The 18,913-nt window shown below is 44.2% G+C and overlaps 1 protein-coding gene across 8 annotated transcripts in view; it reads right to left on the reverse strand.

Moving 5' to 3' along the window:
* PAX2 (paired box 2) overlaps positions 1-18,913 on the reverse strand; it is a 117,526-nt gene that overhangs the window by 26,046 nt on the left and 72,567 nt on the right. For 2 of the 8 annotated variants that reach the window (XM_080400814.1, XM_080400812.1), the window contains exons 8-10: positions 14,424-14,525; positions 8,327-8,413; positions 1-6,969 (exon numbers count right to left, since the gene is read on the reverse strand). The exon at positions 1-6,969 is cut by the window's left edge and continues 26,046 nt beyond it. In XM_080400814.1, coding sequence (XP_080256940.1) covers positions 6,848-6,969; positions 8,327-8,413; positions 14,424-14,525 — 311 coding nt within the window. In that variant the 3' untranslated portion in view covers positions 1-6,847. Of the gene's footprint in view, positions 6,989-7,089; positions 8,414-14,423; positions 14,526-18,311; positions 18,522-18,913 lie in introns of those variants that run through there. The other 6 variants (XM_080400811.1, XM_080400813.1, XM_080400808.1 and 3 more) reach the window with 4 other exon arrangements.

Raw genomic sequence — 18,913 nt, forward strand, 5'->3', positions numbered from 1 at the left:
ATGCAAGCATTTCTTTCTGCAACATATACAAGTTCTTCAAAATTGCCAAAGTTTTGCTATAATTCTATCATCAGTTGTGGAGACTTAGGCAGAAATGTCAGGCTGTGATCCTCTGGGCTGTATTCAGTGCAATACAAATGAGATGATCATGCTAGTTTCTGAGTGTTTCTTCTAAGATTATTTGGCCAGGATTAATTTTGAAAATCCATTTTGCTTTCTTCTGGTGCATGTCTGTTGATTTGTAGCCTGTCTTTCACCTCTGACAGTGAATGTACATTAGTAATTTCTTTTTATTCCACTGAGTTTAACATCCAGGATATCATCTGTTAATCCACTGTTTGATTCCTATCACCTAAACTTCGGTAGATAAAGAAAATTCTGGTACATGAAAGATTTCAGAGTCTTGGAGTCCAGTTTTGTTCTGATTTTGAGCGTAAGCCTACCCCTGCATCGCACCCCAGGCCTGCCTCGTGGGCGGCGGACCCTGCAAACCCAAAGCCTCGGACTTTCCAAGAGAGTTGCCAGGCAGTTCTGCTGCAGTGTTGTGAAAATTGAATTGGTTTTACAGACTGTTTGGATTTGAACAAATTTACTTTCACTTATGGAAAATGCCCTGTTGGAGGATTTTCAGCCTATTCTTGTAATGCTGCAAGGGGAAAATACAAACTGAAACAAAAGGAAATACTTTAACTGTCTGATGAGCAAAGGCTTCATAAAAGCATTTGATTTCATGACAGCACTTCTGCACAGGCTTTCCTTAAGATACACACATGCAGCAGCAGAAAATGTGGCCCACTGGCTTTCATGAGCTGTTGTGAGAATATTTTTAAATGCCTAAAAATTGTAGAAGCAAAATTGGTTTTGCCTAGCTTGACTCCTTGCTACATTTTTACCCTGCCTCTATGACCTTAAACTGCATCTGACTTCCTGCAGAATTAATGCTTGACTGAGGGAAAACAGAGTGAATACTTAAGTATTTGGTATGTTTATAGCATACCTTAATGTAATGCCTAGCTCTTTGTTAGGCAGACGATGAATGGCTTGGAGAATGGTTATTAATGACATCGCATTTGGGTTTGCCCCCCGGTTGACCAAGACAGATAGAGATTAAGAGAGAGCAGGATATAATAAAACAACAAGCTAACAGAATTCCTCTCATGGAACTAAAACAAGGGTAGCAGAGAAGTGGGGAGCTGAGAGCTGTCAGCCACCCTCGCTTTATTGCGACCTCGTGCACAGGCCCCCAGTGCTCTGATGGAGCATCAGGGCTGATTCTGGAAGACTTAAAATCCTCCTAGGGATGTGTTGAGCCAGTGTTGCTCATCCCCAGCTGGGGCTATGAGGAAACAGGCATAGAGGGGAAGGGGAGTTTGGGTTACCTGATGTTGTGGCTACCCAAGAGCATTTTGATTTTCTGAACTACCTGGGGATACCTGGTGTGTTATGGATCATTGGGAGTCAGTCGGGTGAGATCAGTAGAAGAGGGAGTCCTGCTGGCAATGAATGAATAGGAGCAGGGTGGGGGCTGGCGGGGGCTTAGAGGCTGGATTGCAGTGTAGGGTGTTGCAGATACGTGTGGTGCCTTCCATCACATGGCGTGGTGGTTGTTAGCAATGATAGTGTTGTTTACATGGTGCCCGAAGGGTGCTAGGTGCAGCAAATGTAACATCCTGGAGACCTCAAGGGGAATCCACTGCAGAGAGAAGCGCTGGGGAAGGGGGGAGTGGGACGGGAGAGGAGAGAAACAAGCCAGAAGCCACAAAAATGACATACAAAAAAAAAATTGTTTTTATTTCTCATGTGCACAAAAAGAGAAAAGAAAAGGGTCAAACAGAACTGAAGCAATGAGGAAAAGCCAAGAGTGGCTGCAGCAGCCTAGAATGGATATGACCCTGTACTTGGCACTGGCCCCCTCCCCTCCATGATCTCATGTCTAGCTTAGCCTGGAGAGCATCGGCAGGGCTGCTTACGGTTGGATTTGTCATCAGTTCTGTAATTGTCATTGTTTGGTCCCTCCTTCCTGCTTTGCAAGTTTGCCACTGTCCTGGGCCCAGCCAAGGAGCACACTGTGGTATTTGTGGGGTCCCTCAGAAGCCCTCATTCTGTCAGTGCCAAAGGGGGCAGCTATGACTCATTTATTTTCCCAGAGGGGTGCTTTTCCTTAGAGACAAAAGGGTGGGGCTTTTGCAACAGTTCAGCAACCCAAAAATTCCTTTAGGAAAATGTTCATGTGCATATATAATTATATACTCAAGAGGAGAAAGAGATGCAGGGCTTTTTGTTTTCCTTTCATTGTTTAACATCCTCACATTCATGTTGTGATTAATTCTGAAGTCTTACTCTGAATTTGAATCACTGCTACCGATGGGTCAGAAAGATGTGGACTTCTCCCTGTTTCCACAGCAGGGCTTATTGCCACCAACATCCCCAGCAGATTTACAGGTCACAAGGGTGCCAGCTTGAATGTGTCTGCCTCGTGCAACCCTCCTCCCATCTTGCCCCACATCCTGTTGGGCCAAAAAAATACAGGAGCTTCAGAGAACAGGACTCAGTAGTGCTGCCCAGTTTTAAATGCCATGGTCCCTGTTGCTTCTGGTGAAGCATGGCATTTGAGAGCTCATGAGATTCTTCCCCCGCAAAAATAATGGTGACAGAAGGAGATCCAGTCACACAACATTTCTGCTTCGTCCATTAGATAAAGCAAATGTAGCAGCAAAGCTAAGAATGATAGAAGAAGAAAGATGTGAAGGGAAAGCTAAGGAAGAATAAATAAATGAAGAATGATTTGTGAGAAAAAGAGAGAAATGTAATAGAAACATTAATTATTATTCAGAATAATACTTAACACTTCGATAGAATTTTCTTTCCAGGATCTCAAAGCACTGAGCCGGTGCTAATTAATTCAGCTGCACAATCCCCCTGTGAACTAGGAACTGTTGTTATCCCCATTTTACAGAAGATTGGAATTGAGACACAGGGGGGAAATTGGACTTGACAAAGGTTCTCTAGAGCCGCGAGGAGAACTGGGGAGTCTGAGGTCCCAGATACCTACTCTCCATCAGTAATCCTGTTCCCTCTCTGGACAGAAAAGTACATTGGGAATGAAGAATAATAAAAGAGAGGGATAGAAACAGAATGGAAAGAGGGTGTGAGAAAGAAATGGGAAAGGGAAGAGACAGCAGAATGGAGGAGAGAGATGTGAGTCATAGACTTCACTGGATTTTGCATAGTGATTTCTTCCTCCAATTATTTCTCATTTTTTCCTGTAAAACTTTTTAAAGAACAGAAAAAAAGCCCAAAATCCACCTATAACAAAGCAACTGTTGGCCTGTTGGGGAAGGGGTCCTTCCAAGGTTTGGCTGTTCCCTCAGGTTCTGGATTTGTGCTGTGCTTTATTGAACATACTGTTTTGTTTTCAGTGAGCACAACGAGACTTGCACAGTACAGACAGTGTGTTCCTTATCTACAGGATGAGACGAAGTTGTTTTAATAACTACCATGATGAAGATGGAGATGAACTTATATACAAGAGGAATTGCCTTCACATTACACACATTATCTTCCTACAAAGCAGCAATTGTTTTTGCAAATAACATAATATTAAATAATTGGTAGAATTTTTGCGTTTCCTGCATAGTCCAGTCTAATGGAATCTATATGAATATTGATGGTTTTCTTCTGCATAATATCACCACATAAATCCCTGTGTCAGATACTAGACTTTAGCTATAATACTGCTTTACAATGCATCCACCGACTGTAAATCAAAACAACCAACACAAGAAACTCTTTGGCAAATGTAGTTCAGTACATTCGCATGGGGGTCTACAGATGGTGGTGGAAGAGGATTAGACTGCCCGGTCCTTTGCATAATTCTGCTTTCCTTTTCATTTTCCTGGTCAAACTACATGCCGTACTTATGAACTTTCCAGACCAATCCAGTGCCTGGTGGAAATCCTCTTTTATCAGTGGAGTTACACCAACAATGGATTTGGCCCTCCGAGGGTCAAATCAAGCCAGCCATGAGTGAGCCAACCAAATCCTGCTTTCATACCCTAGCTCGTGTCTCAAGTTTAGCACAACACCATCATAAAAATAAGCATTTCTGAGCTGCTAGCTTCTCTTGAGGTGGCCCCTGGACTGCAGGTCACCAAGTGTGAGGCAGGACAGTCTCCTTTTCTCTAGCCTCCTCAGGAGGTTCTCCTTGCTGGTCCTGGGATTTACTGCCTCTGCCCCGACCACCCGCGTGAAACGGGGTGGTGCGCAGGGAGAGCAAAGGCTGTACTGAGACACTAAAGGGGAGACTTTGCTAACAGGGTCCAGCATCTGTCTGGTGTCTGTGGAGGAAAACAGAAGGAGTGGTGAAAGTAAATTTTCAGAAATTACTCAGAATTTGCTTCTCATACAGAATAAGATGAGATAACGGGCCAAATTCTGGTCTTGGTGACAGTGTAACAACTCCGCTCTTTGCAGCAGGTCACTCAGAGGTAAGACATGCAGAATGACACTTTTAATAGAACAGGAGTAACCTCTTTGATTTTATTCTGTACAGGAACAGATTTTAGCTCTATATCTTCTATGTAAACATCCCGCCAAATACCCTTATCATTTGGGCACCCCAATAAAGAAGACACAGACCTATAATCAGCTAGAGCCATGCAAGGGCTAAAAGTGTTAGGTGAAAGGGGCCTTTGGGATCAACACAGCTGTTTACTGATGATGGATTTCATACATACAAGTTAAACTTGGAGACAGAATACCGAGTCCACAACCACATCTCCTCTGAGGCTTGGAACTTTGGATTTTATACATAATGTTGGCTGTACAGATTGCTCCGCTGTTCACTTTTATGCCCTTCGGGGGTTTGATTCTCAATCCTGTCTTTGTCCATGGACAGTAGCCCACAAGTTTTATCTGAAACCTCTCTAAAACAACACAGATCTACTTTGGCAGACTTGATGCCCTGGGGACAGGCTATAGCTGCCTTCATGTTTTCTTTGAGTATTTTTTAGGAAGTGTCAGTGCAAGGAACAGTTTATGAGTTTGCTGACGATACAGGAGTAATAAGCGTTTCTATTGACAGTTAGCCTTTTGCAGAACAGTGTTTGCCAGTCACTTGGGAACCAAAAAGAGCAGAGAATCCCTAGAGAATCATCAGGTGAGCATTTGGGTAAGGGGTAAATACTAGGGGTGCACAATATAGGATTGAAGATGAAAAGATGGGGCTGTATGTTGGGACTGGCTGGTTGAATGCAGGCATATGGATTTGAATGAAGGCCTATAAATTAGTAGGTGTATGAGCAGATGGGCTGGGAATCGAAGGGGGGCCGTAACAGCAAGGCTGCAGTGGTTAGGAAATTAGGTGTTGGGCACAGATCATGAGGCTGTTGTCACCGGCAGTGAGGGTCTGGAGAATGGGTGCTGGACGTATCTAAAATAGCGAGAGTTGGGATGAGGGTGAACTGAAGTCATCACAGGTACAGGGGTTAAGGTGAAGGAGAAGAGGCTAAGGGCTAGGGAACCAAGCAATAATCCCAGCCAATCCTGAATTTGTCCATCTCAGTCTCAGCTGTCCAGAGGGCAATCAGATGGGCCCACATGAAGCCCCACTCTTTCCACCACACAGCGCAGCTAGAGCGCAGCTGGGCTTGTTTTCTTTGTTTGCCAACCAGTGACATGGAAAACGTTTGTTGACTCAGAGTGCTTTTTTTGTCGACTGATGTGTTTGGTAACTTTGTCAGATGTGACTTGTCCACACTGCTCCCCAGAGACAGGATTTGGGAAAGGGGAGGAGGAGGAGGCGACAGGGGTGGAGCTGGCATCCAATCCTCTCCAATACCACCATCCCATTGTAGTGCAAAACAGAAAGGAAACAAAACCCTAGAGTGAAAGAGGAGCATCAAACGTCAGAGGAACTCGTCTGCCATTCAGGTGGCGGGGAGGGATGGGACTTGGAGTTTTATTTTTGTAGGGTTTTTAATTATTATTTTGGTTTTTTTGTTGTTTTTGTTTGCTTGGGTTTTTTAGAAAATTGGGGATTTGTTCTTTTTTTTTTTCTTTTTACAGACCTTCATGACAAAGCATAAAAACACAGTTATATTTATATATCTATTTATATATTTCTTCATTCCGTCGGTTGGTTTGTAAATGTTGCTCCATCCTCCTGTCTGAGCTGATTGTGTGTCACAGAAGTTGTGGGTGTGTGTGAGGTTCCTCCCGACTCTGGCCTGCAAAGCCGCCGCGCGCGAGGTGCAGCCGACCGTGGGGGGCTGTGCTGGAGCGTGGGGATGAGGTGCGCAGAGAACCCCTCGCGGGGCGCAGGTCCTTGGTCCTTTTCTTCATTGCCAGGCGGGGCAGGTCTCTGCACTGCCGTCTCTGCTCTAGCCAGACCGTTCCCTCTGTCCTGGGGAACAGGGTGAGCATCGCGGGTTGCACATGCCGAAGGGTCCGCCATGGGAGACCGTATCTTTGGGGATCAGTGTTTCAGGAGCGGCGATCTCCCCTGCTTCCCCCGGCCCCTACCGCTCCCAGAAGAAGGGGGTCCCATAAGGCAATGGTTGCCAGCTGCATTGCTTCCCAGTCCCCCTGAAGTCCTGGAAGCCCAAGGGGGCTTGGTGGGGCTGCACTTGGCCCAGGCGCGGTGGAGGGCTCCGGCAGGAGAAGCCGCTGGGCCACAGGCTCTTCCCAGCACGGGGGGAGCGGTGGGGGTGGGGGGCAGGGGAGGGCGGGGGTCTCAGTCTTGTGTGGTGAGCGCTTGGTCCGGTGCCTTCGTGGCGAAGAGGAAGGAACTGGACTGGGGAGGAACGGAGAAGGTCTCTTCACCCTTCCCAGGGATGGAGGGAGGTGATCAGACAGGTACAATGTGGAGGCCTAAGCTGTCGCCCTGCAGTTTCATGTGGTTTCCATGGTAACTAGTGGCGGTCATAGGCAGCGGCAGCAGTGGGAGGTGCGGAGCCCCGGGATGTGGCACTATAATAATAAGGGGAACCTGAAAGTTAACACAGGAGAAGAATGGACTGGTTGAAAGGACAAACAGTAAAAAAAAAACAAAAAAAACAAAAAAAAACAAACAAAAAAACCAAACCAAAACAATCAAACGAAGAAAAGAAGCGAAGGAGAACTGAAAAGGAAAGGAAGAAAGAAGAGGAAAGGAACCAAAAGAACAAATTTGGGGACTCTGCTCTTAATGGGGCTAGGGGAAGGCAATCAGTGGAGGCCAGGCAAGGACTGCGTTTCCGTGTGGAGATGCTACTGTGGCTGCTGGCTCTGGAGCCCCTCTATGGGAAGGAGATCCTTTTGCTCCTGGCCATCAGTAAGCTGCTGAGAGGGAAGCCCATGAGCGCTGCAGTACAAATACACCACACCTGATCTGCAGCCACAAAGGAAGTGTCACGGCCAGATAGTCTCAACATATCTGACAAAGTATAACAGGTCACTTTTAAAACCAGGAGGGGAGAAATTAAACAAAATTACAGGGGTTTATTGTTTGGGATTTTGTCGCATTTGGTATGAAAGCTCTCTAGATGTTTATTGAATGTGTGTTAAATAGTGATTGATTATTAAGATCACATTTACTGAGGTTTAACAACACTAGAGTGAAATGTGCATCTATTATCCAGTTGTTAAACCTCAGTAAATATGTAAGTAATAATCACAGCTGATTTATTTTTCATATAATAAATCTTTTCCTATTCCCTTGCAAAAAAACGTTGTGTTAGAAGACACAGTCTTTGCGGAGTTTTTTTTCCCCTCCGAAAAAAACCCTGACTCTTTCTGGGCGTATTAGTCACTGAAGATGGATCTACCCTTGCAAGAAATCTCTACAGGCTATTATAAACCTAGTGATGCAGGCTGCCTCCCACTCCGGACACTGTTCCAACTGGTCTGATAGGAAGAACTTCTATGGGATTTCCAGATCCCCAGCAGCTGGCTCTGGGTGTAGCTTGGGAGAGGAGTGAAACCTCATCTGGGTTTTTAATCAGATCCTGAATGGATGCTGATTGCAGCCTGAAAGAGTAGCAGAACCTGAGTTTAACTTCTGATCTAATGTAGAATGAACTGTGGATGCAGCCCACAGAGAAGCCAGAGCTGAACTGGAATTCTGAGCCATCTCATGGAAGTGTCATCGGCTTCAGAACACATACAAAACACACATGAGGTGTATACCTATCTAGATGCTGGACTGGAGAGTGAGGGAGAAGGCCTCTCACCTGCTCAAATACTTGAAAACCCCTCTTTAGGGCGGGGGGGGGGGAGGGAAAGAAAACAAAGAGACAAACAGAAGGAGTGCGAAGCTGGGGGTGTGCTGTGGGAAAGAGGTACTCACTTAGTAATGCAGGGTTGCTGAACCGCCAGGCCTCGTTGTAGGTTGTGTACTGAGGGTGGCTGTAGGGATTCCCTGAGAACTCGCTCCCTGGAAGAAAACAAGGAAGGTGTGAAATATGGCTGGGAATGAAGATTTACATCTGCTTTTCCATCAAGCCAGCATTCGTGCCAAATCCGTATGCCAACATAAAAACTAGCATACGTACCTTCCTAGCCCAACTGAGACTGTGCCTTTGAGGACACTGTAGTTTGTTCAGTGCAGTGTTACTCACCCATAAAATTTAAACTTATAAAGCTGACCTTTTCAGAATCAAGAAATTAGTTTAAAATAATGAAATTCAGTAATACAAATAAATAGTTAAAATGGTTTACTTTTCGTTGCCTTCTGACTTCAGATCCTCAGGTTGCAGTGGGATTGCATGTGCAGGTTTTTTCGGCAATTAGCCGTCAGCTTTCTTTTAAATAGGATCTAAGGTTCTCAAGGCAGCAGGCATGGGAGCTTGATGGGTCAAGTTCACAATAAACGCATTGGGATTAGCAGTGCTGTTGATGGCAATAGGTATTGTCATGTTTTGTTCACAGGGTACTGAGGGTGATGATGTTTTTGTGTAGAAGAGTATTGTTCATTTTTGGAAATGGTCTGAGAGCAGGGTGGGCTTAAATACAAACCAAAATGGAAAACATATGAATCACTCTTTCTTACTCTATATGATGATGGTAGCCAGAAAACTGATTGATATATGATTCACCCCACCTTTATGCTTAGCTAGTGAGTTACATAGAAAACTTGCTGTATTCCAGTTCTGGCAGATAGTTTTCTAATGATTAGCACGTTAGGTACTACTCTGAATCTGAAAGGCAAGCTGAGCTACAGCATCCTTTTTCACATTCAGTAAAATGGGCCCAAACCAAAATACTTGCGAGCTTTGTGATCCAATAAGGCTCTGACCCAAGATTCGAATGTTGTAGAGTCTTCTTAAATATTCATTCTTATTGTGCATAAGGAGCTGAGTCTCCTTGTTTTATAGAAGGCTGTGCACAGCTGAAGGAATTGTATGTGGTAACTGAGGAGGTATGGTGCTGCATTGAAAATAAATCTCCCAACATTTAAAAATGTGTGATTCTGTTAAGTAAAAATATGCCATTATCTGATCATAAGCTCAATTTAATGCAGTGTCAATAGACTGGGGACAATTAATGCAATATGAAAGGTATTGTGCGGTTAAAAGACAGTGAAAGAACAGTGTGACTAATGGCTTCTGGTCTGCCCTGGGGCAGGAAAAGAGCTGTTAGGAGAGAAGTGTTTGTAAAGCACCTGGGGTTCCTGCTAGATACCATGGAATAGGGAAAGAGGGCAATGCAAGGCACGCTGGATGCCTGTGATACAATTACCAAATAAATGTCAATTAATTATACTGTAATCTCTGCAAATCTCCCCTCACCGGAGGGTTAAAGCCAAACCCACAGATTCTTCAATGGTGAAAATTAAGTCTGTTGAAGTCAGGGGATTTGCCGTGGTTAAAACATGAAGAGAATCTGTCCAGCCAGATTTTTCAAAGACACACTGTGTAACAACCAAAGAAGTCAGTTTGAAAATGTCTACATATCAAAATGAATCATCATCCAAAGGTGTTTTAGCCACAGTAGTTTTTAGTTTCAGCATTCAAACCTCATTTTGTGTGACGGACCTTTCTAAATACTGTTTTAGTGATAATTGACTCAGCATATTTCCATATCTAGAAACATCCTCCACTGAAAATCTTGACAGCTGGCTGGGAACAAATAGGTGAAACCTGCTATGGTGACCAAGATGCTGTGGGATAGGATACAAAGGCAAAAAGCAATGCATAGTCTAGAGTTACCTCTAACTGAAGTGAGTTATCTGTGAGATATACTGCAATGAGTTTGCCCCCCAAAGAAGGAAAAAAAACCTATCTGGATGAGAATTTCTGCTTTGAAATGCCTCATATAAACTTATGTCACTTCTCTGCATGGAGAAAAGTTGTTCTGCTATTTCAATGCTTCTCTCTCGCCCTCTTCTGAGTTGTCACCCTAAACTGTTTATAGTGTTCCTAAAGCACGGGTTAAGTAGAGGAGAAAAAGCCCCAGCTATGGAGAGCTGGGGAGGAGGGAGGGCAGCCACTGGAAACAGTGTTTATTGACGAGGAGTGAAAGCATGCATGCAGCAGGATAATGAGCTTTTGAGCTCAACTGTGACCAAGAGGAACTGAGCTATCGCCTTCCCCAATCACTAATGAAACAAGTGTAATTTCCTCATCAACATTGGATTCTGTTTAACGACTCCCTGCCGTTGCCATCACCAGCCCTCTGCAGACTCTGCGCTGCTCTGTGTAAACTGCAGTTCCCTTCACTGGATGCTCACTTCACCAAAACAGTTTGCAGAAACTAGATGGCCTTTCTGGGAGAGATGAAGAATTAAGGCAGGGATCAAAGGTTCTCTGTTACCTGTGCAGGAAACCTCCCTCAGACACATGGGTTAAGCATAGCACAATACCTGATTAATCCTTCTTTGAGGAACTAACCCCTGCTTTTTCAGGTCTGTGCTCCAGGACTTTCATCCACACCTACAGCCTGGGACCTGCTGTTATGGGCAAGGGCAAAGGCAGGATATGTATCACACCACATCATCCACATAAACCTCAGAGATACTTGCATGCATGACTGACCATGTTGCATGGACGTAATGCTACTGGAGACAAGCTCCTCTCTAGGCTATACAAGTAGAAGTCTAGTGAAAGGCTGTCACGGATAGAACAAAGCGGCTTTGGTCAGCACTGGTCAAACAATCTTCTCAGAAACAGTTTTCCACTGGAAAATGCTGTCTCATCGAAATGGAAATGTTTTGCATGAGCCTGTCAGTTTCAATGGAGTTTTGGAAAGAAAAGTTCTGAAATGATTGCAAATTGAAACAAAGTATTATGTTTCAACTTTCTTGTTTTGTTTCATTTTGCCTTTCTCATCTCATTTAATTTCCTTTCAATTCTTTTATTATTTTAATATGTCTTGACATCTAGAACATGTTGACATTATTGAAATGTTTCATCCTGATGTTTGCAAAATGAACTATTTCGATTTTGATTCCTCATACGAACACAAGAGGAAAACAAATGTAAAAAACCACAGTGTTTTGCATGGCTTGGAAATTCTCATTTCTGACCGGTTCTATTTTTAGCTCTGTGCCTTTATGTAGAGAAGACAGGGCACCTTTTTATATTCACTTACATCTGGACAATGAGGTTTGTTTGCGCGCCAGTACGTTTCTTAAAGATACTCCCCGAGTGGCTGTCTTGCTGGCTTCTTGTTTGCAGTGTACTTAAAGCGCTGGCCCCTGATCTTTCTCAGCCTGAGGGCATTTAACAAACTGTTGGCAACATCATATTTGTTTTCTCAGTTCAACCTGGACTCTCAACAGAGGTTGCAAGCAAGCACAGAGGATCAATCTCATGAGGCCTATACTCTGTGTAATCTGTGCTCTGGGAACCTTTACTAACAATATTTCTTGGTATCTGTATTTAAATCTTGGCACGTTTAGTCTTCTAATACAGAAACCATGAGGCATGAAGTAAGCCTAGCAGGTGGCGGGTTCAGAACAAATAAGGGATGTAGTTTTCACATAATATGCAGTTGAGCTGCAGAACATCTTACCATAGGTTGCTACAGATGCTGAAGGCTTGTATGGGTTCAAGAGATACTGTTCAAGTTTGTGGAAGGGAAACCTATCCAGGGTGTTTAATACTAAATAGAAAAATACTAAATCTGGTGTAGGAAGTCTCTGAGCTGCAGCTTGTTGGAGGCTGGGAAAGCTTTTGAGAGAGTACCGATACATCCTTGCTCTACTCTTATACCCTTCCCCAGGCATTCACTTTTGGCCCCTGCAGAGAGTAGTGGCTGCAGAGATCTGCGGTGTGACCCATTAAAGCCAAGTCTTCTGTTCCTTCCCAGGAAGCCTCTTTATCTCCAGCTTGTGGGCTTCCATCAGGTTAGAAGACAAGAATAGAAGGGCTGCCAGGCTGGGTCGGACCAGTGGGGTATGACTGAAACAGCCAGAGCTTGGTGCTCTGTGGAAAGAGGGAGCAACTACTGCAGGATGCCCAATTAGGACACTGGGAAAACTTCCTCTAATTGAATATTGACATCAGGTGTAATGTAAGGATATCCATTTTACTTGAATAATCTTTTTTTCTTTGAAGTGTAACTCAACTTTTTTCTTTATCACCTGCTCCTTTTCCTTTTGGGGGTATTTGTGTGGTTTTGGGGACACTGCTGTCTTATGGACAAGTAGCCTTCACATTAAGGAACTGAAATACCCTATTCTTGGATAAGCAGCTCCTGTCATATTGGTGGTCTTAAGATTTTTGTCCCAGTTGAGATGCCACTATCATCCTTGCAATGAGGATGTTAAACTTACATAGCAGTTACTGAACAGTTGAGAACAGTTAGAAGTTGAGAAGAGCCTGTTTTTTAAAAGTACCTATTCAGAGACCCAGCTACTTTGGTGTTATTAAATATTTCAACATGCCACAACCTTCTATAAGTTTTGACCTATAACTGACTTTAATATTGACAACTGCATCTACCTAGTGTTACTGTGTGGGGTTTTTTAATTGATTTATATTGTCTTAATGCTTCTCTGCTTCTGGAGCTAAACCGTCTTTTTGAAAAATTTAGTGTAGAAGGAGATGCCCTAAAATTTGCCAACTCTGCACCACCGCAAAAGTTCTGCAAACTGGTCAACTATTCCAAGGGACTAAAGTGGGGGTGAGGATGGGACCAATCCACTATTGTTTCCTGATCTGGAGGTCAATCTCATCTTCTTCACAACATAGCCCAAGATTTTGTTCTGCCTTAGGACTGTAAGCTGTAGGTAGCTTGTTAGCTCTGTGACCATAGGTATTAGCCAGTACTCCATGGTATATAAGCAGTGATTTGTCATTTAAAGACGTTAAGACTTTGACTCGCAAACATTTCCTATCAGCCATATTTTCACTGTCCTCGCTATAGTGTATGTTCATTTAGCTAGCTGTTCCGAGATTTGGATGAAGGTTAAGTTAGGCTTTTCACTCATAAGCCCTGGCAAATCATATCACAGTGATCTAAGAGCTTTCTGTCATCTGCTTTCTGCTGCTTTAGTTCTGGAGTCATCCCTTCAGTAGCAGAGGTTGCTGAATGGACTGTGTACCTGCTCATTAGCTGTCACGACTCACAACCGAGGGCAGTAACACAAACAGAAATCAGTGGCAAGTGAAGTTCTGAGTTCTGAGCTGCGGTGGCTGAGAAACAAAAATCCTGCCTCTTAATTTATCTACTGGGGATAACTGTCATCAGAGGAGCCGGGAACAGAGCCTGGGGTAAGACAGTCTTCAATTGCCCTAGGGTAAATGTTCTTCTCTTCTCCCTAAGCAGTGGGAGAATCCATATGCCAAGAGAAGGTATTTCTCCAAAGGCACTGGGTAGCAAAGAAAGAGTTTGCCTTTGGATCTAGGGTTAGGTAGGTAGTTTCTTGGATTGGAGGCACTGTCTTACAAACAGGAGATGGGCAAGTAGCTGGTTGTTGAAAGTGAATAGTCAGTTTCTCCTGAAATGCTGTTAATCATTGCTGAGTCTTAGCTAGTTTAGGCTATGGACAGTAGGTCTCCAAAAACTGCAGGTATTAAATTACCATTGATGATTTTCAATTTGATGCCTTGGCTTTAGATAGAAGGTAAGTCCATACCCTAAGTTAGCGGATAGCTGAATATCCTGAGCCATGAGCAGTACATAATAATCTGCACGGGTCATTGGAAAATAATTACATTAGTTAATGAATACTAAGGTTAATTAATTACCAATTAATTGCCACAGGTTACAGATAGCTAGTTGCCCATAGCAGCAGTGAATCAGTTACTAGGGTGAGAGAGATACGTTACAAAAAGGGTTGTTAGCTACATTGGTTATAGGCACCTGATGACTTCTTTATGAAAAGAATAGCCCTTAAGATCAGCAAAACAATAGCAAAGCCAACTGTGAAAGCTCTTACAGTGCTAGTACACTGTTCAAACACGTGTGCACCATTACTGAAGTCTGAGGGGGTGACTTACCAGGAACCATTCCTGCAAGAGTTGAGGTTGGGTAGCTGCCTTGTCCAGTTGGGGGAACATGGGGTGGGTAGCCAGGCAAGGTGGTGCTTGCCATATCACGACCTGGAAAGGGAAAGAATCAGGGCAGGTGATCAATAGGGATAAGGTCTTTCAATATTGATTTGATATCACCTTTTGTCCCACTGTTACATGACTAGCAGCTTGGTAGGCAAGTGCTGTGCAGCCTTTGTCTTATGTAAGTGCTGTCCATCCACTGACAATTCTGGGGAAAGGTCGTGGTGCTTTTGATCTCACCCTGTAAGGCTGGATGTTAAAACTTAGCTTTGTGAGGCTCAAAATCATTTGTTTTCTTTCATTGTAGATTTTGGATCTACTTTAAATCAAAATGGCCCCGAGCTGGACAGAGAATGGCAGCATAGTTGCTGCCAGAGTGGCTGAGGTCCTGCCTATATGCAATGGATGCAGTTCCAAAACTGTGGTGATGTTGCTTTAGGGCGTGATCAATGCGCAAGACATTGGAAAGTGATCCAAGAGTTTTCTGTGCCTGTCTGTCTTCCCACCTCTCCATTCACCTGCTGATGATTTTAGGCAAGTCATTTCACCTCTCTATGCTTCTTTTTATGCTGCAAACTCTTTGGTGCAAGGGCACACTTTTAGTACATTTGCACAGCGCTTAGCATGAGATCAATAGTGGTTGACTCCCTCCAGGTGCTAGTGTAATATATATAACAGGATCATGCAAATTAGTTTGAGTTCCACTTCATTTTTATCACAGGTACCAATTTTTGTTAGCAGTGCTTGAAGTCGTGGTATCTTTTCTCCACCAAAGAAGTAGAGAGGGGTGTGAACTGAGTGGATGATTGTAGTTTATTTTTCATCTCTTAGGAAGTGCAGCTGGAGGCTTCTTGGTTGATGCCAGAGGCATTTCCTCATTTGGACTGGTTAGCCTGAAAATGGGCCAGCCAGAAGGGCATTTGCTGTTAGCGCTTATTGCATTTAAATGAACTAAAATCATCTCAGAAGCTGCTGGGAGTTTCAAGCCAAAACAAAAACAAAACCAACAAAAAAGCAAAAAAAAAAAAAAGCAAAAAAAAAAAAAGCAAAAAAAGAAGCAAAAAAAAGCTAAATAAATTAAGATAATCTTTCCCCCACAGCTGCTGGGAGATTTACAGCTCAGCCTCCAATGCTGCCTACTGAGATCTCAGCCTGTTCCAGGCATACAAAGCCTTTCACATTTCCTAGGTGAACTGTCGCTCACCGAGAAGTTTGTGCCATTTGTTGTTCCTTTGTTAAATTTTGTCTCTCCTGTCTGTTCTAACTGGAGGGCTGGAGTCTGATTTGCCTTTAGAAGTGACAGGTTAAATATGGCCCGTTAACACCACTGGAGTTACTGGAACAGTGCTGGGATATGCCAATGAAAGAAGAGTAAGAGTTGGTTTAGCTGTACTAGTGGCACAATGGTAACTGGTAAAGCAGGCCCTGGAACAAACATGGACCTTGGCTGGGGAATCAGAAATAAAAACCCAGTTATACAGCAAAGCAAAAACTAATCAACATGGAGCATTAACCTGAAGGGAGGAAGTTTCTCTGGGATGAGGTAGGCTAAACCAGTGTCATCACTTTCATAGTGATTCATCTGGACTAAAGATTACTAAGGTGGTTTGCTCAAGAAAAAAGAAATGCAAGGTCATTCTTTCTCCATGAAGAGTTTTCTGATCAGTGGCTGGTGTTCCTAGCTCACCTCCTCTTAGGTAGTGGCACAGAACCACCAGACAACAGCTGAGCTGTTTTCCAGCCACTCCCCAATACTGATAAAAATAAATATATAATGCCTCAGGGATTTATATTCTACACTCTTCTACTCTTATCACCATCATTCCTTTAGTGATTTGTAGCTGTGTGTTAAGCTACATGATTAGCACCTACTAGATGTAGTACTTTTTTTTTCCCTGACATTCTTTTAAGGCAAGAAAGTTCTATGCTTAAAATTCATGTTCTTTTGGTTTCATTTATTGACTAGCCTGAGAAATAACAACAGGTGATGAGTGAGAAAACAGTGTCACTGAAAAGTTAGAGAGAACATTATGTAGCAGCAGGCGAAATTAATTCATTTTGACACTTCCATTCAGGTGGCAACACATACACACTCACTCTGCTACTCGATCTGTGCACATACACCCCTGTGTTTTTATTCAGACATGAGTGCACAGAGGCTGATGTTCAAAACTCAGTGTGGAAAATTCATTGGGAAGTGATCATCTGTCAAATCTCCCAATCTTGAAGAAGAAGATAACAAACAAGTATGTTATCAGCAACATGACTAAGAGTTCCACAGAGAGACTCTGAAAATGCTGTTACATACAAGCAGGCCCCTTTCATTACCTCTTCTCATTACCAACAGGTAGATAGGATTATTAAATTCTTGTACTTCAGGGCTGTGGCAAAGCTAGCACCTATCCTGCTCATAACATGCTTCCAGCTCCAGACATTCTCCCTTCTCCAAGAGCCCTCTGGATGAGGAACAGCACCTTCACCACTGTGACATTGTTTGAGCTTCTGAACACTTTCTCCCATGTCTAATTCTCCATAAGGGTCCTAAGGCAAGTGCCTCTCCTGAAACACAGTGCCTTCTAGGCTAGAGGGTGATCATACATGTCTGCATCCCCAGAGACCTATATTGTTGGAGTCTTGTCAGGAGGACTCCTTGGCTTAGGAAGTGCCCAGAGCTCAGAGGCACTTGCTGGCTGCAATAAGATTGGACCAAGACAGTGCTATGAACACAAAGTCTTCTCTGCTGTTACTTAATGCTGTCCTACAGGGAGGTTTAGAAATGCAAATCTCACCTGACAAGACAAAGGGAGGATGTTAGGTCAAAAGAGAAAAATAATACAGGAACATGAAGGAGACAGAGGTAAGATGTGTTTCTTCAGCACTAGGAACTGCAGTGTGCCCTAAGACTTCGTCTGTTCTGAAGAAGCCCAAATTACATTCTTTGACAGTGGAGTGACAACAGCCTCAGTGGTCACCTAAAATGATATCCACTGTTTCATCCAAGCACCCCCTGAGCTTCTGCAGCAGTGTTGCTTCAGTCACCTTGTGCGGGAGTTTCCCCTGGAACTTGTCCTTCCTCCACATCCTCCCCTCCACCCTGCTGCTTCTAAGTGCTGCCACCTTCTGCGACCTATTTCTTCTCTTCTGTCCTTCCCTTAAAGGCTGCCTACCTCAGGTCTGTATTCCTTCAGCTGTAAGACATGAATAGTCTCTCACCCACCCTTCCTGGTCTGGACATTCAGACGTGACGCTCTGTTTCTTAACTACTTGGTCTGCTGTGTGAAGGCACCAGCTGACACTGACGCTCCAAACCAGGAGACTCAAATGTTGCTCACAATGTAGCTATGGGAGTGCTCACCAGCTGCCTATGTATTTATCTGACTCCAGGGTTTGTACAACCCACACTGAACAACCCTGTCAGGCCTAGAGCTGGCTGGGCTGGTCAAGCTGCTACCATCTGCCTAGGCTAGCACACAGCACCCTTGCTGGGCCTGCAGAACTCAGGGGCTATGGCTATTGAGGCAACATGGGACTTTGCTGTATGAGTGTTTCTGTAATAAGTCCCAGACCCATCCAACGGGGACACCCAGTTGCTTCTAGGTAGTTACGGCTTCTTTTCCCATTTTATGCTAAAAATGAAGGACAGGCATGAAATCTTTTTCTGCTCCTCCATGGAGCTGAGAACACATGCTGCATACACAGAACTGGATCATGGTTGGTTGCTCTGGTTCCCACTTGCACTCAAAGAGCTTGCAGCATTTACTGGTATCCCCGTCAGATGAAACTGAACCCGTTGCCTGCAGCATCCCCACTGAGTTCGTGGCCAAGGCCGGTTACCTGCTATCAGAGGCTGGCTGCTGGACTGCCCAAAGTGGGCACCATGATGAAGGAAGGCACTGTAGCAAGGCGTGGACGCATCGTCTGAAAGGGCCATGTGGAAGGGCTGAAGATCAGCCTGCCCAGAGCCGACCGGCGTGGTGGGGGTGAAAGGGGTGAGAGAGGCTCCATGAGGCTCTTGCTTTATACTGAGGGGAGAGGAGAGGTTTTCTGTGGTAGGGTAAGGGATGGACACAGACAGACAAAGGGAACAGGGGGAGGAAGAGGAGGGTGGGGAAGGGAGGAGAGGAAGAACAAAATGGGTAAATGAAAATGGAGTGGTTAAAATCTACAGGGAAATTAATTTAAAAACAAAAATAAAAATAAAAAGGTTAGGAGTAGATCAGAGGAGCCAGTGCTGAGACAACAGCAGTAAACGTACCCGGGGGCTAGGCTCTGACCGCAGGGATGCCTCTGCAGGAGCAGCAGGAGATGAGGAGAATGGAGTGCAGTGGCATGGGAGGAGTGGGATGCAGGAAGAGGAGAGGTGATGAAGGGAACATGCAGGAGAGGGAGGACAGGAAGAAGCGTAGGGCTGGGAAGGAGAAGAATGCTCTGAAGCT

The sequence above is a fragment of the Falco punctatus genome, assembly GCF_963210335.1.
Source record: "Falco punctatus genome assembly, chromosome: 9".
NCBI classification, from domain to species: domain Eukaryota; kingdom Metazoa; phylum Chordata; class Aves; order Falconiformes; family Falconidae; genus Falco; species Falco punctatus.